This window comes from Mustelus asterias, chromosome 2 (assembly GCF_964213995.1).
Source record: "Mustelus asterias chromosome 2, sMusAst1.hap1.1, whole genome shotgun sequence".
NCBI lineage: Eukaryota > Metazoa > Chordata > Chondrichthyes > Carcharhiniformes > Triakidae > Mustelus > Mustelus asterias.
This window is the reverse complement of record NC_135802.1, coordinates 131,850,252-131,875,736: the sequence shown is the minus strand read 5'-3', so window position 1 is coordinate 131,875,736 and position 25,485 is coordinate 131,850,252. Positions and strand designations below refer to the sequence as shown.

The following is a 25,485-nucleotide window of genomic DNA, read 5'->3' as shown; positions in this document are numbered from 1 at the left end:
GGGGCAATATAATGTTAAACTTCTATCTGTTCTGCTTACAATGCATGGTGTTCTATCCCATCATCTAAGTTGTTAATATGGTAAATATCTGAAGCCCAGATATGAGTGATGTCAACGGACATCACTCATCACATTCTCTCAGTTAGACTACATGCCCATTATCCTTACTCTGTCTCCTGCCATGCTGCCTATTTCCTAATCAGATTGATCAATTGTTATCAAATGGGTGACACGGTGGCACAGTGGTTAGCACTGCTGCCTCACAGCACCAAGGATCCGAGTTCGATTCCCAGCTTGGATTACTGTCTGTGTGGAGTTTGCACATTCTCCCCATGTCTACGTGGGTTTGCTCCAGGGTGCTCCAGTTTCCTCCCACACTCCAAAGATGTGTGGGTTAGGTTGAGTGGTCATACTAAATTGCCACTTATTGACAGGGAGTTTTGCAGGATAAATATGTGAGGCTACGGGGGTAGGGCCTGGGTGGGATTGTTGTCTGTGCAGACTCGATGGGCCAAATGGCCTCCTTCTGCACTGTAGGGATTCAATGAGCTTTATCTTTAGCTAACAGTCTCTTATAAGAGACTTTATGAAATACCTTCTGGAAATCTATACTGATAACATCCATTGGCATTCCCCTGCCGACTATCTTCTATTATTTAAAGAGGCAGTCAATCAGACACGAGTTGTCCTTTACTTAACCAGACCCAAAGAGAGCTTTGATCAGCTGAAAGTTTCAAGGTGTAACTTTTACAATCTGTCTTGGTACCCTGATTTATTCTTGATATCTTTCTCGTTTGTCAAGATCTGTGCTATATTTTGCATGCTTTCATTATTCTCTTACTTCTTCAGTTGTTGATAGCAGCTGTCCATCATTTTTGGCAAGCACAGCTCTCACACTTCAGGAGTAGAAACTGATTCTGTATCACATTCAATTATTTTTTTGAATGTCTCCAACTGATCACCTGCGGGGAGAAGAGGATCGATCTAGAACTTGCCTTTTTAGACAAATCTTTCTTCCAGTTGTGAGACTAAGGACCTCTCTCAGACTGTATATTTTTATAAAAAATATAGAGATATCCTCACTGCTATTTTGTAAATTTAAAACTGAACAAGGTCCATAAAATGGCTTAACTTATATCTGCTTATGACATCAAACTAATAAGCCACTTAGCAGCTTTAGGAAAACTGATACCTTGTTATCTCTGATGGGCCACCTGGCCCTGTGGGCTGCACAGACAAACTTTAAAGAGAGCCATATAAAGGCCCATCTGCATTTAGTGACTCCGGTCAGCCACCAGGAGATGGCTCGTCTGCGAAGACAAAGGCCCCACAACCTTCTTTTCAATTCCTAATGGCTAAGACGTTTAACAATATTTGGAATCCAAACGATGGATACGCTTCCTTTGTCAAAGATGGTAGGAGTCATGTGACATGGGCTTGTGGAACCAGTAATATGGCCTTGCTGAACTGCAAACTGTCTGCTGTATATCATCTAACTGGCAGCCTCAAGTAAAAGGAGCTCTGCCAAGATTTAACTTCTGGTCCCATCTACACCCCATCTACGCCTGCTGGAAACTCAGTACCATCACCTAAAAGACTGATTCATCTCTAAATGCCAATCTCATTGTGTGGAGTCAACACCACTGGAAAAATGAATTATCCAGTATTGGTTTTCAACCCACTGACATCCGTGAAGGAATACCACACTGGAGTTTTATTCTGGACTCTGGGACCCACGTGAAACAACATTTATTTTCTGCATGCAGCTCTTTACCAAAAGAGTGTGGAAGTGACATTGCAACCCTCCTTTTGCATTTTGACTGTGTGCAAATAAAGTAACCCTTTAAGCTCATTGTATCTCGAGATCACTGTGGGGTTATTAGTATTGGATTATGCAAAAAAAAACAAGGATTGGAGAAATATGTCACTGCTTATAAATCGAAGCACCTTTCTATCTATGGATAGGTGGTAACAAGAGAAATTAATGCTGTTTAAATAACGCCCCCCCTCACCTCCTTGTCCGTAACAGTATCCTGCACCTTTGAAGGATGTAAATGATAAGCTATCCAGTTGTGCTTCAGAAGGAGGTGATGCTGTTCAGTTTTGCAATGTTTCTCTGCACTTGTTAGAGGTGACTGCTGTCATTTTAAAGTATTCACTGTGATTCTCACGGAATTTTGGCCCTTGCCCTAATGGAGAAATGACTGGAGTACCATGCACCAAGATGGTAAGAGAACTCAATGAGGAGGTACAAATTGAATCTGGGAGGCAGGCAGAGGAGTTGTACAGTGGCCGTGCATCCCTGATTTAGGGCTGAACGAATGCACAAGGAGATAGATTCAATAGATAAGGGTTGCATGGCACTAAATTGTGCCAGTTATTATGGACATGATGTCACACATGGCACATTAATAGCATAGTCTGTAAGAACTCTTCTGTCTGCTGGAGGAGTGAGGCCTCCACAATAAGCAATCTCCCACCCAGAGGTGGATTTACATTTTGTGGGGTCCTACATTCACCTTCATTTCTGTTTCTCCCCCTCCAACAACCAAATGATGTCAAGCCCCTCCTAACCCCACCCACCCTCACCCACAGATGGACAGATTTTTAAAAATCTTTTTATTTCATCCCTTGTTGACATGGCAATTTAGGTAGCTTTTCTTCTACATTTTTGCTTCACAAAACCATTCATTACATCATTGAGGGAAAATCTTGTAAAGATGCACTTTAAATTGCAATATTGCTGAACTTGTCAAATGTTCCTGACTCATTGTATTTCACAGATAATTTTAACTCTTTTCAATACAGAGAAAGAACATTCACCGAAAGCATTTGTGACAGATATTGTTAAAAACATTTTCAGAATGATTTCCACATTTGGAAAGATTATATGTAAACCATCGATCACCAGATTGATAGTGTCGCTTCATTTTAACTGTTGCTAATTTTAATGGGTTTTCTGGAAGAGCAGACTCTTGCCCTCTTCAGCCCTGGGGAGGAGAGTTGCCCCCTTCTCCTCTCACTGCTCAATGGCTACCCCGAGTCCCAACCGATTTGCTCATCACGCATGAGGGCGGCACGGTAGCACAGTGGTTAGCATTGCTGCTTCACAGCTCCGGGAACCTGGGTTCGATTCCCGGCTTGGGTCACTGTCTGTGTGGAGTTTGCACATTCTCCTCGTGTCTGCGTGGGTTTCCTCCTGGTGCTCCGGTTTCCTCCCACAGTCCAAAGATGTGCGGGTTAGGTTGATTGGCCATGCTAAAATTGCCCCTTAGTGTCCTGAGATGCGTAGGTTAGAGGGATTAGTGGGTAAATGTGTAGGGATATGGGAGTGGGATTGTGGTCGGTGCAGACTTGATGGGCCGAATGGCCTGTTTCTGCACCGTAGGGTTTCTATGATTGTGGGTGGCACGGTAGCACAGTGGTTAGCACTGCTGCTTCACAGCTCCAGGGTCCTGGGTTCGATTCCTGGCTCGGGTCACTGTCTGTGTGGAGTTTGCACATTCTCCTTGTGTCTGCGTGGGTTTCCTCCGGGTGCTCCGGTTTCCTCCCACAGTCCAAAGATGTGTAGGTTAGGTTGATTGGCCAGGTTAAAAATTGCCCCTTAGAGTCCTGAGATGCGTAGGTTAGAGGGATTAGCGGGTAAATATGTGGGGGTAGGGCCTGGGTGGGATTGTAGTTGGTGCCGACTCGATGGGCCGAATGGCCTCCTTCTGCACTGTAGGGTTTCTATGATGACTTTTTTCGCCCTGCCCTGGTGGTGCCTCGCACCTTGCCTCTGCTGCTGGCTGCCCTGCCCACTTCAGCCCTAAATAAATAACAGGGTCTTCACCTCTGCTGCCTCTCTCCTTAGTCACTTCAAACATTTGGACCAGTGCTTTCCCACTCGAAGGAATGTGACCAGAGTCTAATGTCATGCTGCTTTGCCTGCTGAGAGGTTCATTTATATTTGTTGGTACCCAGCTTGCCATCCTTTTTCGGCTCTTCCACGTTAATGATCTGCTTTTCTGACATTGAGTACTGCATATGCACAAATCCCTCCAACTAAGATCGGCTGGACTGAAGCCTGGTCTTCCATCTCACTTCAAAGCCTGTTCCCTGACCAATGACTCCATTCCTCTCTGTGGCCACTGTCTGAGATTGAACCAAATGATTTTTAACCTTGGTGTTCTATTTGACCCTATGTTTTGCTTCAGACTATCACCAGGACTGCCCACTTATACAACATTACTCATCTCTGCTTCAGCTCACTGCTGCTTGCCCAGCTCACACTGTCCCTAGATTAACTTTGGAAGGCACTGTCCTGTTCAGGATTTCTAATGACTACAACATTCAATGCAAAAATCCACTTTAAGGACTGAATTTTAAGGGGCCTGCAAGAGTGGAATTGGAGGCCAGTTGGCAACCTGCTGCCCTGGCATATTGCCAGTGGTGGGAAAAGTGAATGACAGCACAACCTCACAAAGACCACTTAAGTAGCCAATTAGCAGTTTCTTTCCAACATTGCTGCCATTTTACCAGTGGTGAGTGAACCCTCCACTGGTAGGGTGGGGGGTTCACTCACCACTGGTGGCAGGACCACCTGGTGAACTCTGGCTCATGGATAGACTCCCAGCAACAATGGCTGCCCCATGGAAACACTGCCCCCTTTCCCCACACACCTGCTCCTGGTGGCACTGCTGGGATTAGCTGGCAGTTCATGGAGGTGGACACCTTTTCCTTGAAGGAATGGGAGCCTTGCTGGCAGCTCTTTAGCTGTGTGATTGATACAGAATCCAGCCCCGGGTCCCCAAATAACAGGGGCAGGGTTTCCTCCAGCTTTCCAACCTGCCATCAGGGGCACTGCTGAGCTGACAAAATCCAGCCCAAAGTCTATGGGCAAATGCCAATGTAATGAATGGCCAGCAGCATTCATTTGCTGTCGATAGAACAACACAAGCTGATTGATACCTCATTTGACTGGATGTTCAAAGATGTGCAGGTTAGGTTGATTGGCTATACTAAATTGCCATTTAGTGTCAGGGGGATTAACAGGGTAACTATGTGTTGTTACAGGGATAGAATCTGGTGGGATTGTTGTTGGTGCAGGCTTGATGGGCCAAATTGCCTTTTTCTGCACTGTAGGGTTTCTATGATTTTAAATTTTGTTTGGTAATACTCCTTTGAATGCCATGGAATGTTTTACTACATTAATGGCACTACAGACTTTGCAAAAATATAAGTGTTAGAGAATTCCAGAGCAAGTGTTTAAAGTCTAAAAAGTATTTTTTTAAAAATCACAGAATTGAGAAATAGTCAAGTTTATTTTGAGGGATATCCCATCCCTCAGTAAACTGTACTTCAGACATGGAACTAATACAGATCAAAAATAAGAAATATCTTTAATATAAAATATCAGAGTTTTCATAGGTACTATTTTTTTAAACATCAAAAAACATTAATGAAGTCATTAAAAATTGGACCCCAAGCAGATAAATTTGGAGAAATATTATTCAAATGCATTTGAAACACTGCAAAACGCTAGGAATGCTAGTTGGATCCTAATTTTACAGATCAGTAAAATTAAGAATCTGGAAAAGTTGTATGAGGCACAGTTATGTAGAATGACTCCGTAATCACTTGGTGTGACTGAGTCCCTTTTTGTGGGCCTCAGGTGGCAGATCTGAAAGTTATGTGACTTTGGCCAATGTTTGTGCTCCAGGAATATTGGATGCAGACTGCAGAAAGTCTGTAAAAACAATTATTTCAAGATTAACTGAGCTAACTGAGACAGCAGCACGGCTCAGAGTTTGGAAATTCCATGGAGCAGACTTTGCAAAAATACTTTGACCCCAAGGAAGAAAGAGAAATTGAGCACAAGATTTCAACCACTTCAGCATTTGAATCAAGCCATCATTGTGGAGATTAGCCATCACACTGCTGAAGTTGAGGATTCTTGCACTACATAGATCGGATTGAACTTGTGACCTGATAGGAGTCATCGTTTGAGTAAAACCCAACAACTGTTGTGCAGTAATTTTAATTTACTATGGATGGAGTATTTGAAAACAAGGATTGCAATCAGACAATATTGTTGAATGGGCCAAAATTACTATATAAAAGCTTATCCCAGATAACTGGTCAGAAAATAAAGAACAAGAAGAATTCACACGGTCTGAATGCTGTCCTAAGATTTGTAGGTTATGTTGATTGGCCATGGTAAATTGCCCCTTGGTGTCAGGGGATTTGCAGGGTTAATACATGGAGTTACGGGGTTATGGCCTGGGTGAGATTGTTGCCGGTACAGGCTCGACGGGCCAAATGACCTCCTTCTGCACTATAGTGATTCTATGATTACTTCAATGTCCTGGGAAACCTGTAGGACTAAAAATCAGTAACTCCAGCACTGCAGCACACCCTCAGTATTGCATTGAAGTGTGCTCAAGCTTCTGTAGTTTGAACCCACAACCTTCTGGCTCAAAGGCAAGAGAAATCAGAGTCATAGCTGTTACCCAAACAATATACATTTTTACATCATGACCGTTGGATCAGAGAACAACAAGGAAGGAGGCCATTCAACCCATTGAGTTTGTCAGATTTTTGGAGAAGCAATCCAATTTGTCCTTTGGGACTATGAGTTATTTCCCCATTTACCTGCAATCTTTTCTGCTTCAAGTATTTATCTAGTTCTTTTTAGTGGCGACTATCAAATTTATTTCCACCACTCTTTCAGGCAGTGCATTTCAAATCCTAACCACTTCTATAAAAAAGGTTTTTCTTGATATACGTGGCCCGATTGTCATCGCCCTCAGAAGAAAATTGGAGCATTCAGAATTTTTAAAAAAGCTCAACAGCATCCAGGACAAAGTAGCCTGCTTGATTGGCACCCCATCGACAAACATTCACTCCCACCATCACCAATGAAGTAGGAAACAATCTGCTTTAATTCACCGACTTGAGTCCTTTTCATACTGGGAGTTTTGTTCAAGTGTCAAATAGTTCCAAAGTTGTGAACTGTTTTGTAAATCTGGCAGGAAGCAGCAGCGAGATAGCTGCAGACAGCTGCAAACTCCAGACAGCTGCAAACGTAGCATAATATTTTAAAACACAAGCGTGTTCCAGACACTGGCAAAAACCACAACTGTTGGACAGGAATAGGGTAGGAAGCAGAGGGGAAGTGCAATGGAGTGTTCAGTTTACCCTGAATGTCTCAGAGAGGGTGCAGGAAAGATTTACAAGAATGAAGCCCTTCTCCTTGGAATACTTTCACACTACAGCTATCATGTGTGGATAAATCAATTTCATTTTTACCCTGATGCAATAGTTAGTGCAAGGGTAACCTAAATCCAGAGTCATTATCCAAATGATAAGGCTCTGGAAGGATAGGAAGGCTCACCCCACTTCAGGGTCTGTTTGAGCAATATCAACACCTCATTTACAAAACCCATTTTCGTCAAATTGGCTTTGCATCAATGCAAATTCATGACATAAATGCACCTCAATATTGCCAGTGAAATATCATCTGGATTGCTTTCAATTCTTCGTGTATTCGGCACCATTTTAACAATTAAAACAAATACACAGCATGCACTGTTAAAATACTGAACAATTATTTAATATTTTCCAATGCAAAGAACCTTTTGTAAAATCCAGTTTCTAAAGCAGTTATTCATATAAAATAAAGCAATCAGATATTTTGTTTAACAGTTAATCAGTAATTTTTCTGCCCATTTTGTAAAGTCTGCAGAATTTTTAAAAAATGGAAGCTCTATGTTTTAAGGCAAAGGAAGTATTCAAAAAGAGTGCAAAAAACTCAGTGATACCATATGTCACTATCAACAAAGTCCAAAGTCAGTCTCAAACAGAACCTGGTTATCAAATCAGCACAAAAGCGCATCTTTGGCAACCATAAATCTGTAAACGTTAATACTGGTCTAATCTGATCTGGCGGCAGTATTCATCTTGTACACATATTTAAGCAGCATTTTCATAACCAAAGTATTTTCTTGGAGATTCAAAAGGAAGACAAGTGTGCTTGTTGGCCTTTTCCTCAAGGATTTGAATGTCAGCCTGTTTCATGAGGTTTTGATAAAGGCTTCATTATTCATTGGAAGTTACTGATGTAGCTATGTAGGTTTAGGGAATTAATTCCCTCTTCCAGTGCAGCAATTTTTTCAATCTCATCATTCTTGTGGCTGAGAGCTCTGCGCTGTGAAATAATCCTCTGTCCTGAAGAGAGCTGGAGGCTCAAACTTTTGCTGTTGTCTCTTTGGAAGTGATGATTTCTACAATGAGAAAAGCAGTTCAATTAGGATCAGAACTCCTGCCAAATTACGTATTTGGTCCTCCCAAAAGCAAACAAAATATTATCTACTCAGAGTTCAAATCCCATCATGGCTTTATGAGTTTAGTTTAAAATTAAACTAGTATCAGTAATAGTGACTATAAAGTTATTTGGTGTCAAAAACTGAACTGGTTCCTAAATGTCCTGGAGGGAAATAAATCTTCTGTCTTTACCCAGCTTGGCCTATATGTGACTCCAAACCCACAGCAATGTAGTTGATGCATAATTGTCCTCCATCAAGACACCCAATTACATCAAACCGCTAACATCCTGGGTGTTACCATTGACCAGAAACTGAACTGGACTCACCATATAAACAGTGGCTACAAGGGCAGGTCAGAGGCTAGGAATCCTGCAGCAAGTATCTCTCCTCCTGACTCTCCAAAGCCTGCCTGCCATCCACAAGATACAGGTCAGGAGTTTGATGGGATACTTTCCACCTGTCTGAGTGCAGCTCCAACAACACTCAAGAAGTTTGACATCATCCAGGACAAAGCAGCCTGTTTGATTCGCACCCCATTGACAAACATTCACTTCCTCCACCACCGATGCACAATGGCAGCAGTGTGCACCACCCACAGAAACTCATCAAAGCTCCTTAGACAGCACCTTCCAAACCCATGACCACTACCATCTAGAAGGAAAGGGCAGCAGATACATGGGAATACCACCACCCAGAAGTTCCCATTCAAGCCACTCACCATCCTGACTTGGAAATATAACCACCATTCACTGTCACTGGGTCAACATCCTGGAACTCCTTCCCTCACAGCACTGTGGGGTACCTACACCACATGGATTGCAGGAATTCAAGAAAGCAGTTCACCACCACCTTCTCAAGAGCAATTAGGGGTGGGCAATAGATGCAGGCGTTGCCAGCAAAGCTCACATACCTTGAATTAATTTTTTTAAATGATGGGAATAAAATTGGACAGACCAGACCTGGGTGTTAAATTTGGACAAGGACACACCTAGCCCAGTCCTCCTCATGATCACTTATTTGGGACAGCTGATATATACACTACTCAAACCTCACAGTCATACAGACAGAACATTTGAGACTCCTCGATCATCACTCCTGGGTATTTCATGTCCCACCAACACCAGAGGTGGCTTCACATACAGTCAGGAGGGAGTGGCACTGGGAGTTCTCAACATTGACTCCTGGCATCAGGTCAAATGTGTGCAAGGAAACCTCCTGCTACCCTCCCTTCACCGATAAATCAGTACTCCTGCGTGTTGAATCTCCTATGTTGGGAGAAGCACTAAAGGTAGCAAGGACACAGAATACAATCTAGGTGGGGGGGGGGGCTTCAATGTGCAGCACTGAGTGACTCACTAGCACCACCACTGCACTGATGAATCCCTGAAGGACAAAGCTGCTAGACTGAGCTTGAAGCAGACAGTAAGAGAACCAACATGAAGAAGAAAGCCTATCTGACCTCATCCATCTATCTAAGACCAAGGCAAATTACTGTGGATGCTGGAATCTGAAACAAAAACAGAAAATGCTGGAAAATCTCAGCAGGTCTGACTGCATCTGTGGAGAGACAATAGAGCCAACGTCTCGAGTCTAGGTGACCCTTCCTCTGATGAATTTCTCTCTCCATAGATGCTGCTAGACCAATCTCTTAATGGATGCACTTAACACTTTTCTCAGCCTTTAGTATCACCATTTACATTCCCTTTGTCCAATTACAGCCCCCCGCCACCACCTCCATAGTATAAATCATGTCCTATTTTCTGTCTTCAGCTCTGATGAAAGATCATCTGACTCCAAATGTTGACTCTATTCTCTCTCTCCAGATGCTGGGATCTGAAACAAAAACAGAAAATGCTGGAAAATCTCAGCAGGTCTGATCTGGTGTTGCACCTTCTGCAATTGGATGGGGAGGTGCCATTGGCGATTGGTGAGGTGTTGGGTGTGACGGAGGGGTGGACCAGAGTGTCCCGGAGAGAACAGTCCCTATGGAATGTTGAAAGGGGAAGATGTGTTGAGTGGTGGCATCATACTGGAGTTAGCAGAAATGCCAGGGGATGATCCTATGAATGCGGAGGCTGGTGGGTGAAAAACGAGGACAAGGGGGTTCTCGGAGGGAAGGGAGGGGGTGAGGGCAGTGGCGTGGGAGATGGGTCAGGCATGGTTGAGAGCCCTGTCAACCACAGTGGGTGGAAAACCACGATTTAAGAAGGAAGACAGATTGGTAGTTCTGCGATGGAAAGTGGCGCCATCAGAACAGATGCGGCGGAGGCAAAGAAACTGAGAGAATGGGATGGAGTCCTTTCAGGATGTGGGATGTGAAGAGCTGTAGTCATGGTAGCTGTTGGAGTCGGTGAGCTTGTAATGGATACTGGTGGACATTCACCAGAAATGGACAGAGGTGTCAGGGAAGAGAAGTGTCAGAGATGAATCATGTGAAGGCGATGGAGGGGTGGAAATTGGAGGCAAAATTGATAAATTTTTCTAGGTCCAGACGAGAGCATGAAGCGGCACCAAAATAGTTGGCAATGTACCGATGAAGGAATTGTGGGAGTGGGCCAGAGTAAGACTGGAACAGGGAATGCTCCACATACCCATAGAAACAGGCATGACTGGGACCCATGCAGGTACCCATAGCCACACCTTTTATTTGGAGGAAGTGAGAAGAGCTAAAGAAACACCAATCCCCTCCAGGACCTATCCCCGCAACCCCACACATTTACCCTGCTAATTCGCTGATCCTAAGGGGCAATTTTGCATGGCCAATCCACCTAACCCACACATCTTTGGAGTGTGGGAGGAAACCCATACAGTTACCCAAGGCTGGAATTGAACCGGGGTCCCTGGCGCTGAAGCAGTAGTGCTAACCACTATGCCACTGCGTCGCCCCTATTTGGTTCATTCAGTTCTATTAAGTGACTTGTTAATCTTCTGTTTGAGTTCTAATGATCCACACATAAAACGTTAACTTGCTTTTTCTCGTCACAGTTGCTATAATAAAAACAGAAACTGATTATAAACATTTTCTGTTTTTAAGACTTTCAACACTTGTCGTCCGTTTCATTTTTGTTCTCAGTCAGATTGAGATCAGTTTTGTTTTCTCAGAACTTCATATTATGCATGGAGGTTGACAGCTACATGGGGACATTGGGGCTCCCGAGGTGGTTTCCACAAGCATACGTAGTAGCTGCTAAAATGGCCAACAGAAAAAGTAAAATGTGAATTTTACATTTAAAAAAGGAACAATACTCACATTAAGGAAAGCTGGAGTACCGATGGAGTGCAAGATTTTTCTAAATGCACTGGGAAAGGTTCCAAGCTCGGCTTCAGCTTGTGTCACTTGGTCATCGAGTACACACACATTCTGTCCAATCATCTTGACAAAGGCCTGTAATTTACATTAGCACGTGGTTAGCTAAATATCCGACTGATTGCATTTTTATAATGTAGGCTGCTTCCCTCGAAAGCACATTGAGTTTTTTTTTGAGAGGCAGTTTTAATCTTGCTTGTATCCAGCAGTCCTCTTTTAATGTGACATTGTGCAAATCTCTACAGGTATTAAACATCAAGTGTTTTTCTTCCTCAAATCAAAGCTACAGACATCCCCCTGTTACCACATCCAAATAACTGGAGAGACCTGAGACCCTGGTGAGTGAATGCTATTTCACTATGGAAGTTATAGTGCGGCCCACTCAAGCCTACGCCTAACATGTTCAAAGGCACATCGGGGGTTGACAAGTAGTTACCAGGAGTAGATGGTTTAGCTGATTTTCATTCCTAACCTTAGGTTCAGGAAATATTTTGAGTATGTTTAATGTCAAAGCTATTTAACAGCAGAGGGTCTGAACCAGACACTTTCCTGATCAATGGATGAACAGATTAAGCCATTGGACAACACGTGCAAATCAACTTTCGATGCAAGTGCAGCTTCCCTTTCATACAAAATACATTGAATTGGACTAACCACCACATTTTTAAAGAGCTGTGCTATAACTCACATACTGGACGAATCATTTATTTTGCTGCTATTCCCAGATTAGATGAGGTTAAAGAGAAGTTTAACGGTGTTCAAAATTAGACAAACTTTGATAGATTTAAGGTGGAAGAAACAATTTCTGTTCGCAGCAGAGTCTATAACCAGAGGAGACAATTTTAAGAAAATTGGCTGAAGAACCTTAAGAAATGGGGAGAATTTTAATTTTATTTTGCGAACACTGAGCTGTTATGATCTGGAATGCATTGCTTGGGAGGAAGCAGATTCAGTAGCAATTTTCCCAAATGGAATTAGATTTTATACCAGAAAAGGAAAAAGTTGTAGGTTGAAGGGCAAGTGTGGAATTAATTGGATAGCTCTTTCAATGGCTGAATGATTGTATGAATTGATAGCATTCAAAAGTTTACATAGATGGTTTGCACTGTAAACAGGGATATATGAACTTATCAAAAACAGTGGACAGGAACATCACAGAAGCAAGATTTTATAATTTCTAAATAACTACAAGATGGAAGTTTTCTATATAACTCTTCATTGTTATCACAAGGTAAATGTCTAACAATAGCAAAACACAAATAGCCCACCTCTAATTTATCAATTTTTTTGTACAATTGCTTCATTTCATCTGCTTTTGCATGGATTTCAGGGATATTTTCATTCATTATCTGAGACGAGTCATTCCGAATCTAAAGGAGAAAATAGCATTTTAATCCAAATATTGTACTGCAAAACCTGCATTTCTAAAGGCTTATTGGAGAATTATAAATGTTTCACCCCATTCAAAGAAGATGCAAGGGTTTTGCAGCCTTGCACACCACTGGAATTGTCCAGTCCAGCCTGAAGTCCATGGACTTTTGGTTAGGCTGCCAAATCTTCTGCAGGTAGATCCCACCACGAGGGGGCTGGAAAGTCCCGTCCCCAGAAACTACAGACCAGTCAATTTAACTTCAGTGGTAGGTAAGCTTTTGATCTGATAATCCAGAACAAAATTAAGTCATTTGGCTACAAGTGGATTAATTAGGGAACACCAGTATGGATTTGTTAAAGGCAAACCATGTTTAACTAACTTGATTGAGTTTTTTAATGAGCTAACAGAGATGGTTGATGAGGGCAAGGTGGATGGATGGGGAGTACGTAGACTTCCAAAAGGCATTTGAAAATAATAGCCTTGTCAGCAAAGTTGAAGTCCATGGATTAAAAGGGAAAGTGGCAACATGCATATGCAGTTGGCTGAGTGACAGGAAAAAGTTGTGATGAATGGCTGTCTTTTGGACTGGAGGAAAGTATATATTGGTATTCCCTAAGGTATTAAGACCATTGCTTTTCTTGATCAGGGCAGGGCTTGCAGATGAATCAAAACTTTGAAGTATTGTGAACTGAGAGGACGACAGTCAACTGTGAGGACAACAGCGATAGATTTGAAGAAGGCTGGTGAAACAGGCAGACATAGGGCAGATGAATCTAATGCAGAGAATTGTGAAGTGGTTGGTACATTCGGTAGGAAGAACAAGAAGCAACAATATAAAATAAAAGCCAATTCTAAAGGGAACAGAGAGACCCTGGAGGAATGTGTGCACAAATCGTTGAAGGTAGCAGAGCAGCTTGAGAAAGCAACTAAAATGGCACTGGGAATCATGAAGTCATGACGAACGTTTATAAAACTCTTTTTGGGCTCAACGTGGATTGTCCCCCGGTCTGGGCACCGCACTTTCAGGAGAGATGTGAAGGCTTTGGAGAAGGGAGGACATTGAAGAATTGAAGACTGCAGTTACATTGATAGGTTGGAGAAGCAGGGGCTGTTCTCAATTGAGAAGAACATTTTGAAAGGAGATTTGTTTGAGATGTTCAAAATTATGTCAGAGTAGATAAACTATTCCTTTGCCAAAAGAGACAAGAACCAGAGGACATGGGCAAAAGAACCCGCTGCAACCTGAAAAAAATGTTTTTTATGTAACAGGTGTTTATACTTATACCCCCTTGACCTGGTACGTTCAAAAAAGAGGCACACTCCTAATGAAAGGAGAATATAGGAAGGGCAAAAATAAAAATGCTATAACGACTAGTTACCATGTCCAACATCCCGCAGAATTCATCCACTCTAGTAAGCATTTCTTCTAAACTTTGTTCCAATTGTTGAATCTATGATGCAAACACAAACTGGTCAAGGTGGAGCTGTACAGTCATTTGAAAGTACAAATTTATTTTCAATATTGCATCTGCAAGTCAAACACTCTTTATAAATGGGAGTCTGTCTTTCCATTACAAATCTCTTAATATTTATTTTCCCCAGCTGCTGTGGTGGGACTTTAAAGTGTATACCTGTGTGAGCGAAACCAGAAGAGGGGAACTTTTATTTATATTGTGCTTTTCATGACCAATATGAGTAGGAATAGGCCATTCAGCCCGCTCCACCATTCAACATCATGGCTGATCTGACTGTGGTCTCACCTCTACTTCTATCTGCCCCCCAACATCCCCCACCCTACCCTGTAAAGCACCCTCAGAATCTTTAATGTTCCAATAAGGACACCTCTTACTCTGCTGAACTCCAATGATACAGGCACAATCTGCTCCATAAAGGCAAACCCCTCATCTCAGGAATCAGCCTTGTGAATCTTCCCTGAACTGCTTCCGACGCAAGTCTATCCCTCCTTTAGTAAGATAACCAAAAACTGTACACAGTACTCTAGGTATCTCAAAACATTTTAAAGCCAAAGTACTTTGATGCATAATCACTGTTGTAATGTAGGGAATGCAGCAGTCAACTTGCACTCAGCAAATTTATACGAATAGCAAGTATAATGGGTGACAGTGAGAGGGGCTGGGAGGAAGCAGTCAGTGCAGGGATCCCCTGTGGTCGTTCCCCTTAGCAACAAGTATTCCGCTTTGGATGCAGTTGAGAGGGACGACATACCAGTGGTGAGCCGCAGTGAGCGGATCTCCAGCACCGAGTCCGTCCCTGTGGCTTGGGAGGGTAAGGGGGAGAGCAGGAGGGCAATAGTTATTGGGGACTCGTTAGAGGGATAGATAGGAGGCTCTGTGGCAGCAAAAGAGACTCATGGATGGTATGTTGCCTACCGGATGCCAGGGTCCGTGACATCTCGGACTGTGTTTTCCGGATTCTTAGAAATCTTAGAAATCCTACAGCACAGAGAGAGGCCATTCGGCCCATCGAGTCTGCACCGACCACAATCCCACCCAGGCCCTACCCCCATATCCCGACATATTTTACCCACTAATCCCTCTAACCTACGCATCCCAGGACACTAAGGGCAATTTTAGCATGGCCAATCAACCTAACCCGCACATCTTAAGTGGGAGGGGGAACAGTCACAAGTCGTGGTACACATTGGTACCAACGACATAGGTAAGAGAAGGGACGGGGATTTAAAACAGGAATTTAGGGAGCTGGGCTGGAAGCTGAGAGCCAGGACAAAACATGTTGTCATCTCTGGTACGTTGCCAGTGCTACATGATAGCGAGTTGAGGAACAGGGAGAGAGTGCAGTTAAACATGTGGTTGCAGGGATGGTGTAGGAGGGAGGGTTTCAGCTACGTGGATAATTGGAACACATTCTGGGGAAGGTGGGACCTGTACAAACAGGACGGGGTGCATCTGAACCAGAGGGGCTCCAATATCCTGGGAGGGAAATTTGCTACGGCTCTTCAGGGGGGTTTAAACTAATTTGTCAGGGGGGTGGGAAAAGGAGTTGTAGTCCGGAAGTCAGTGTTGAGGGTAGTGAGGTATTGGGGAAGGTATCAAGGTCAAGGGTGGGTACCAGTAGACAGGAAGGTGGGTTGAAGTGTGTCTACTTCAATGCAAGGAGCATCCAGAACAAGGTAGATGAACTTGGGGCGTAGATTGGTACTTGGGACTACGATGTTGTGGTCATTACGGAGACGTGGGTAGAACAAGGACAGGAATGGTTGTTGGACGTTCCGGGGTATAGATAGAGTCATAGAGGTTTACAGCATGGAAACAGGCCCTTCAGCCCAACACATCCATGGCGCCCCTTTTTTAACCCCTAAGCTAGTCCCAATTGCCCGCATTTGGCCCAAATCCCTCTATACCCATCTTACCCATGTAACTGTCTAAACGCTTTCTAAAAGACAAAATTGTACCTGCCTCTATTTCTACCTCTGGCAACTTGTTCCAGACACTCACCACCCTCTATGTGAAAAAAATTGCCCCTCTGGACACTTTTGTATCTCTCCCCTCTCACCTTAAACCTATGCCCTCTGGTTTTAGCCTCCCCTGCCTTTGGGAAAAGATATTGACTATCTAGCTAATCTATGCCCCTCATTATTTTATAGACCTCTATAAGATCACCCCTAAGCCTTCTGCGCTCCAGAGAAAAAAGTCCCAGTCTATCCAGACTCTCCTTATAACTCAAACCATCAAGCCCCAGTAGCATCCTGGTAAATCTTTTCTGCACTCTTTCTAGTTTAAAAACATCCTTTCTATAATAGGGTGACCAGAACTGTACATAGTATTCTAAATGTGGCCTTACCAATGTCTTGTACAACTTCAACAAGACATCCCAACTCCTGTATTCAGTGTTCTGACCAATGAAACCAAGCATGCCGAATGCCTTCTTCACCACTCTGTCCACCTGTGACTCCACTTTCAAGGAGCTATGAACCTGTAACCCTAGATCTCCTTGTTCTATAACTCTCCCCAGTGCCCTACCATTAACTGAGTAAGTCCTGCCCTGGTTCGAACTACCAAAATGCCTCACCTCGCATTTATCTAAATTAAACCCCATCTGCCATTCGTCAGTCCACTGGCCCAATTGATCAAGATCCTGTTGCAATCCTAGATAACTTTCTTCACTGTCCACTATGCCACCAATTGTGGTGTCATCTGCAAACTTAATCTTGGTGTTCCATAGGGTTTGATGTTGGGACCCCTGCTGTTTGTTTTATGTATTAACGATTTGGACTTGAACATGGGGGTTGTTTCAGTAAGTGTAGGGAAGCTGGTAAAAGAGGTGGAGGAGTAGCATTGTTAATCAAGGATAGTTTAACAGCTGCGGAAAGGCACTTCGAGGGGGATCTGCACACTGAGGTAATATGGGCTGAAGTTAGAAATAGGAAAGGAGCGGTCACGTTGTTAGGAGTTTACTATATGCCCCCAAATAGTAAGAGAGATGTGGAGGAAGAAATTGCTAAGCAGATTATGGATTGGTGTGGGGGTCACAGGGTAGTCGTCATGGGGACTTTAACTTTCCAAATATTGATTGGAACCTTTGTAGGTCGAATAGTTCGGATGGGGCAGTTGTTGTGCAGGAGGGGTTCCTGACACAATATGTGGATAGGCCGACAAGAGGTGGGGCCACATTGGATTTGGTAATGGGAAATGAACCAGGCCAAATGTTAGATTTGGTTGTGGGAGAGCACTTGGGAGGTAGTAACCACAATTCGGTGTCTTTTGTTATTGCAATGGAGAGGGATAGGGCCGTACGGCAGGGCAAGGTTTATAATTGGGGGAGGGGTAATGATGATGTGATTAGGCAAGAATTAGGGGGCATAAGATGGGAACAGAAACTGTCAGGGAAAGGCACTAATGAAAAGTGGAACTTTTTCAAGGAACAAATACTGTATGTCCTTGATAGGTATGTCCCTGTCAGGCAGGGAGGAAATGGCCGAGTGAGGGAACCATGGTTCACAAAAGAGGTGGAATGTCTTGTGAAAAGGAAGAGGGAAGCTTACGTAGGGATGAGGAAACAAGGTTCAGATGGCTCGATTAAGGGTTACAAGTTAGCAAGGAATGAGCTGAAAAAGGGGCTTAAGAGAGCTAGGAGGGGGCATGAGAAGTCCTTGGCGGGTCGGATCAAGGAAAACCCCAAGGCTTTTTACTCTTATGTGAGGAATAAAAGAATGACCAGGGTGAGGTTAGGGCCGGTCAAGGACAGTAGTGCGAACTTGTGTATGGAGTCAGTAGAGATAGGAGAGGTGATGAATGAATACTTTTCATCAGTGTTCACCAAGGAGAGGGGCCATGTTTTTGAGGAAGAGAAGGTGTTACAGGCTAATAGGCTGGAGGAAGTAGGTGTTCGGAGGGAGGATGTACTAGCAGTTTTGAATTAACTGAAGGTCGATAAGTCCCCTGAGCCTGATGAAATATATCCTAGGATTCTTTGGGAGGCAAGGGATGAGATTGCAGAGCCTTTGGCTTTGATCTTTGGGTCCTCACTGTCCACGGGGATGGTGCCAGAAGACTGGAGAGTGGCGAATGTTGTTCCTCTGTTTAAGAAAGGGAATAGAAATGACCCTGGTAATTATAGGCCGGTTAGTCTTACTTTGGTGGTTGGTAAGTTGATGGAAAAGGTCCTTAGGGATGGGATTTACGACCATTTAGAAAGATGCGGATTAATCCGGGATAGTCAACATGGGATTCGTGAAGGGCAAGTCGTGCCTCACAAATTCGATTGAATTTTTTGAGGAGGTAACCAAGTGTGTTGATGAAGGTAGGGCAGTTGATGTCATATACATGGATTTTAGTAAGGCGTTTGATAAGGTCCCCCATGGTCGGCTTATGATGAAAGTGAGGAGGTGTGGGATAGAGGGAATGTTGGCCGATTGGATAGGTAACTGGCTATCTGATTGAAGTAAGAAGTCTCACAACACCAGGTTAAAGTCCAACAGGTTTATTTGGTAGCAAATACCATAAGCTTTCGGAGCAATGCTCCTTCATCAGATGGAGTGGTCTCCATCAATGATGATGGGGATAGATAGAGTGAACGTTCAAAGACTATTTCCTCGGGTGGATGGAGCTATTACAAGGGGGCATAACCATAGGGTTCATAGTGGGAGATATAGGAAGGATGTCCGGGGTAGGTTCTTTACTCAGAGTGGTTGGGGTGTGGAATGGACTGCCTGCAGTGATAGTGGAGTCAGACACTTTAGGAACATTTAAGCGGTTATTGGATAGGCACATGGAGCACACCAGGATGATAGGGAGTGGGATAGCTTGACCTTGGTTTCAGATAAAGCTCGGCACAACATCGTGGGCCGAAGGGCCTGTTCTGTGCTGTACTGTTCTATGTTCTATAATAACAATGAGATAATTTGTTTTGTGTTGTTGATTGAGGGATAAATATTGTTTAGGACGTTGGGGATAACTCCTCTGCTCTCCTTTGAAATTCTATCATAAGATCTTTTCCTGAGCAGGCAGATGGGGCCTATCTTTAACATCGCATGCAAAAGATGGCACTTCTGACAGCGCAGTTCTCCCTCAGTACTGCACTGCAATGTTATCCTTGACTTTTGTGCTGGACTTGGTGTGGAATTTGAACCCAAATGGTGTGACACTGAGAGGCAACCATACCTGAGCCTCTGGTGACCCACAGAGTACAATAGGTATGCACACTAAAGATAAATTAGGTCATCAAAAACATTAGGGTCAACACTACAAACAAAAATAGAACAAAAAACTGGAAAAGGGGGATGAGAACTGCAAAGGAGGAACATAGAAAATTATGGAAAAGGGCAATAAAAAGACTTTCTATAAACAAATTGTGTGTGGCCACTAAATGATGGAAACAAGGTTGAAATGGAAAGTGATAATTTGGCAGATATTAGGTTTTGCTGCAGTTTTCAGAGGTGGATTTTAGATAATTAGAGTCTAAATGATAATGCAGGTAAATAATCAAAGAGAAATTATAACCAAATACGTTCCTCAAATCAAGACATGCAAATCACTGGAATGCGATACAGGATGGAATTGCCAACCATAAACCATTGTTGAAGCAGAGTGGATAAATTCTTTCAAAAGGAAATTAGATAATTGCTCGAAAAAGTAGAATATTCACAAAATGGGGGGAATGGAAGAAAAGGATTGGCTGATGGAGGAAAACACCAGGGCACATTTAATGGCCTGAATGATTTCATTAAAATAATTTTGTCCCAGCTCCTTCAACATCATCCAGCACTACAAATATATAGTGTGATTGATCACCCCTTAAACTGAAATCCAAACATTTCAAACCATTAGGTGGCCACAAAGCAGGACAAAGTTAAAAAAGCTAATTCCGTGGGGGAGGGCAGCATGCTCCTATTTGAAATATAGAAATTGCTAATTGTTGTTTCATTCCTTCTGTTCAATGAATTGTTTAGTGATTGGATCAACTATCAGAACAGAAAGACTGACAGCTGTGTTCGTGGGTGGGTTCCAAAATGGATTCAAACTAAAGGCGAACAGTAACAGAACTGGGAGAAAGTTAAGGCCCACAAGGTTACAATATGACAGTGAAAAATAAATGTAAATAGGACTGAATTGACAAGATTTGTAGGTCACATATTCGACACCTCTGCCATGCAATAGTCAGTGATTTCCATGTTGTGTGTTGGAGGCCCTGTAAACATTGACACAACTGCTCACATTTACCTAGTGCTTTTAATGCAATTAAACATCCCTTGGTGCTTCACGGGAGAGTTATAGAACAAATCTTGACAGAACTACATAAAGGCTATGTTAGGGCAGGTGGCGAATAGCTTGGTCAAATATGTAGGTTTTAAGAGTCTTAAAGGAGGAAGTTGAGGTAGAATGACAAAGCTTTAGAGGAGGAATTCAAATGTTTTAGGGTCTCGGCAGCTGACGGATTGGCCACCAATGGTGCAGCAATTAAAATCGGGATGATCAAGAGGTCCGAATTAGAGGAGTGCAGATATCTTTGTGGGCTGTGGGGCTGGAGAAGATTTCCAATATAGGAAGAGGAGAGACCATGGAGGGATCTGAAAACAAGGTTGAGATTCTTTTAAATCGAGGCATTGTTTAAACGAGTAGTTCAGTGGGTATAGGGTGATTGAGACCGAGTGGGAGGAAAGGAGACAGGTAGCAGAGTTTTCAATGATCTCAAAATGACAATAAGGGCATGCAGGAGACCAGGCAGCAACAGTCAAGTCTAGTGGTAACAAAGACATGGATGATGGCTTTAGCAGATGAGCCAAGTCAAGTTACGGGCGGCACAGTAGCACAGTGGTTAGCACTGCTGCTTCGCAGCTCCAGGGACCTGGGTTCAATTCCCGGCTCGGGTCACTGTCTGTGTGGAGTTTGCAAGTTCTCCTCGTGTCTGCGTGGGTTTCCTCCGGGTGCTCCGGTTTCCTCCCACAGCCCAAAGATGTGCAGGTTAGGTTGATTGGCCATGCTAAAATTGCCCCTTAGTGTCCGGAGATGAGTAGGTTAGAGGGATTAACAGGTAAAATATGTAGCGATATGGGGGTAGTGCCTGGATGGGATTGTGGTCAGTGAAGACTCGATGGGTCGAATGGCCTCTTTCTGCACTGTAGAGTTCTATGAAAAAAAAAGTATTGTAATGGAGGTGGAAATAGGCAGTCTTGGTGATGGCAACATAATTTATTGACATTTGTGTGAATCCTTATCATAAATGTACCAAAAAGATGCAATGCAATGAGATTTGCATTCTGACAAACTTTTGTAATGAGATTTTAATTTCAATGCACCAGTCTGGCACAGCAGCTTCCTCAACATTAGAAAAGTGGATTCAAATTCCAGGCAGGATTTCGGTGCAGCAGTGAGGGAGTGCTACATTGTCACAGTTGCCATCTTTAGAACAAGGCACTGGAACCAGGTCCCATCTGCAGAGACATGAAGATCCTATGGTATTATTGAATGGGGCAGCACAGTGGCTCCTGCCTCACAGTACCAGGGACCCAGTCCTCCTGCATGACCACTAACATTAGTGTCACAAGTAGACTTACATGTAACACTGCAATAAAGTTACTGTGAAAATCCCCTCATTGCCACACTCAGGTGCCTGTTCGGGTACACAGAGGGAGAATTTAGCATGGCCAGTGCACCTAACCAGCACCTCTTTTGGACTGTGGGACGAAACTGGAGCACCCGAAGGAAACCCACGCAGACATGGGGAGAACGTGCAGACTCCGCTCAGACAGTGACTCAAGCTGGGAATTGAACCTGGGTCCCTGGTGCTGTGAGGCAGCAGTGCTAACCACTGTGCCAGCCCTTGGAGGATCTTGAAATGGGGAAAGGTTTAGGGAAGAAATTCCAGATGATAAGGCCTAAACAATTAAAGGTATGGTTGGTTGCCAATGGCTGCCAACCAATGGTTGCCAAATGGCTGGAGGAAATTAAAGAGATAGAGAGGGGCAAGCTCAAGTGATTTGAGCTGAAGGGTGAGAGTTTTAACCCTGAGGTTGCTGGACTAGGAGTCAATGTGGATCATTCTTTCAAAAGGAAATTAGACAAATATGTGAAAAGGGAGAAGTTTCACATAGCAGGGTGGGAGGGACAGAAGTGAAAGAAAAGAATTGGTTGATGGAGGAAAACACCAGGGCACATTTATGGCCTTTTACAAAAATAATTTTGTCCCATCTCCTTCGGCGTCAAGCAGTACAAATATATAGAGAGATTGATCATCTCACTTCATGGGTTCATGAAGGGCAGGTCATGTTTGACTAATTTGGTGGAATTCTTTGAGAACATTACATGTGCAGTGGACAATCTGTGGATGTGGTGTATCTGGATTTCCAGAAGGCATTTGACAAGGTGCCGCACCAAAGACTGTTACATAAGATAAACGTGCACAGTGTTGCGGGTAATGTATTAACATGGATAGAGGATTGGTTAACTAACATAAAGCAAAGAGTGGGGGTAAATGGGTGTTCTTCTGGCGATCAGTGACAAGTGGTGTGCCTCAGGGATCAGTGTTGGGATTGCAATTGTTTACGATTTACATAGATGATTTGGAGTTGTGGAGCAAGTGCAGTGTGTCAAAATTCGCAGATGACACTAAGATGGGTGCAAGAGCAAAGTGTGCAGAGGACGCTGAAAGTCTGCAAAGGGATATAGATAATCTAAGTGAGTGGGCGAGGGTCTGGCAGATTGAGTACAATGTTGGTAAATGTGAGGTCATCCATTTTGGTAGGAATAACAGCAAAATGGACTATTATTTAAATGGTAAAAAATTGCAGCATGCTGCTGTGCAGAAGGACCTGGGTGTCCTTGTGCAGGAATCTCAAGAAGTTGGTTTGCAAGTGCAGCAGGTAATTAAGAAGGCAAATGGAATTTTGTCTTTCATTGCCAGAGGGATGGAGTTTAAAAACAGCGAGGTTATGTTGCAGCTGTATAAGGTGCTGGTGAGGCCACACCTGGAGTACTGTATACAGTTTTGGTCTCCTTACTTGAGAAAGGATATACTGGCACTGGAGGGGTGCAGAGGAGATTCACTAGATTGATTCCGGAGTTGAGAGGATTGGCTTATGAGAGACTGAGCAGACTGGGGCTATACTCATTGGAATTCAGAAGAATGAGAGGAGATCTGATAGAAACATATAAGATTATGAAGGGAATAGATAAGATAGAAGCAGGGAAGTTGTTTCCACAAGAACTAGGGGGCATAGCCTCAAAATAAGGGGAAGCAGATTTAGGACTGAGTTGAGGGGGAACTTCTTCACACAAAGGGTTGTGAATCTATGGAATTCCCTGCCCAGTGAAGCAGTTGAGGCTACCTCATTGAATGTTTTAAAGGCAAGGATAGATAAATTTTTGAACAGTAAAGGAATTGAGGGTTATGGTGAGCGGGTGGGTAAGTGGAGCTGAGTCCACAAAAAGATCAGCCATGATCTTATTGAATGGCGGAGCAGGCTCGAGGGGCCAGATAGCCTACCCCTGCTCCTAGTTCTTATGTTCTTATCCCATCACATTTCCTGAAGCTGAAATTCAAACATTTCAACCATCCGGTGGCCACACAGCAAGAAAAGCTAATTCCATGGGACAGGGCAGCATGCTCCTATTTAAAAAATAGAAATTGCAGATTTGTTTCACTCCTTCTGTTCAGTGAATTGTTTAGTGTCTGGATCAACCCGAAGGTCAGACAGAATAGAAAGGCTGACAGCTGTGGGTCCAGGCTAAAGGCGAACAGGAACAGAGCTGGGGGAGAAGTTACAGCTCAGGCCCCCACAGTTCAAACCTGACAATGAACAATCACTGGAAATAGGACTGAACTGACAACATCACATATTGGACACACCCCCCGGGGCCCCAGCCCTCCACCTCCCCCCCGGGTACCCGGCCCTCACCCCCCGGGGCCCTCCACCTCCCCCCCCGGGGCCCCGGCCCTCCACCTCCCCCCCCCCCCCCGGGGTCCCGGCCCTCCACCCCCCCCCCCCCCCCGGGGCCCCGGCCCTCCACCTCCCCCCCACCCCCCCCGAGGCCCCGGCCCTCCACCTCCCCCCCCCCCCCCCCGGGGTCCCGGCCCTCCACCTCCCCCGCCCGGGGCCCAGGCACTCACCTCCCCTCCGGCTTCAGCTGTCAAGTACCCAGAGTAACAGCTCGCCGTGCGCCACAGCAGCGCCTCCCGCTCGCTCTCTGCGCCGGCCTCACTGACAGCTTGTCCAGCCGGACAGCCCGGCCCATCATCCTCCTCCCCCTCCTCGGTGTCCTCCTCCTCCTCCTGCCGGCTCGGACTCCCTGGGGAAGAGGCGGCCAAAGCGTCACTCCCACCCCGGGCTCGCTCTTCCTCCATCGCCCCGAGTCAGCAGCACCTCAACCCACCCACATCCGGGACTGAGACCGCCCCGCCCCGCCCCCACACTGGTCCCGCCCCCACACTGGTCCCGCCCTCAGAGAGGGCCACATCCGGGCCTGGCCCCGCCTGCAGCGTAACCCCGCCCCTTATCTAGCCCCGCCCCTTTCACCCGGCTCTAGCCCCGCCCCTGGTATCAGGACCGTGCCCCCATCCGCCCAAATCCGGGACCCACCGACTAGCCCCGCCCCTAACCTGGTCCCTCTTCAGTCCAGGCTCCGCCCCTGAACTGGCGCCGCCCAGCTTCACGCCTGTCCCTCCCCCCTGTCCCTCTCCCCCTGCCCGGCTCATGCCGCTCCTCCCACTCTGCTTCAGCCCCGCCCCCTCCACTCCCCCTCCCAGGTCACCAAGGAGAACACTGTTATACAAGGTTACCCTGAGTAACTTGCGGGAGCTATCAGATAGGGAGCTATCAGCTGGGGAGCAATCTGTGTGGGTGCAAAAGTAAAATCCTGCAGTTGTTGTAAATCGGAGATATAATCAGAAAATGCTGGAGGTATTCAGAAGGCAAATGGATTTTTGTCCTTCATTGCGAGAGGGATGGAGTTTAAAAACAGTGAGGTTATGTTGCAGCTGTATAAGGTGCTGGTGAGGCCACACCTGGAGTACTGTGTACAGTT

General features: G+C 44.6%; 1 protein-coding gene across 2 annotated transcripts; it reads right to left on the bottom strand.

Annotated features, from left to right (window-relative positions):
• Nucleotides 1-7,506: 7,506 nt before the first annotated feature.
• Nucleotides 7,507-24,864, bottom strand: bloc1s4 (biogenesis of lysosomal organelles complex-1, subunit 4, cappuccino). Of its 2 annotated transcripts, XM_078241649.1 has the most exons (5): nucleotides 24,572-24,864; nucleotides 14,365-14,436; nucleotides 12,882-12,983; nucleotides 11,557-11,691; nucleotides 7,507-8,264 (listed from the first exon to the last, which is right to left on the bottom strand). In XM_078241649.1, the coding sequence occupies exons 1-5, from the start codon at nucleotides 24,803-24,805 to the stop codon at nucleotides 8,163-8,165; spliced, it is 645 nt and encodes a 214-aa protein (XP_078097775.1). In that variant the 5' UTR covers nucleotides 24,806-24,864; the 3' UTR covers nucleotides 7,507-8,162. The 2 variants fall into 2 exon arrangements, with proteins under 2 accessions (XP_078097775.1, XP_078097784.1); XM_078241658.1 differs by lacking the exon at nucleotides 14,365-14,436.
• Nucleotides 24,865-25,485: the final 621 nt, after the last annotated feature.

What these genes read in the sequence shown, in the direction of transcription:
- bloc1s4 (XM_078241649.1), bottom strand. Translation starts at nt 24,805, where the DNA reads ATGGAGGAAGAGCGAGCCCGGGGTGGGAGTGACGCTTTGGCCGCCTCT. An exon ending in TCTGCGGGATGTTGGACATG is followed by an intron (nt 12,984 to 14,364) that starts GTAACTAGTCGT and finishes TTTCTCCTTTAG; the next exon opens with ATTCGGAATGACTCGTCTCA. An exon ending in AAAAAATTGATAAATTAGAG is followed by an intron (nt 11,692 to 12,881) that starts GTGGGCTATTTG and finishes TGTAAATTACAG; the next exon opens with GCCTTTGTCAAGATGATTGG.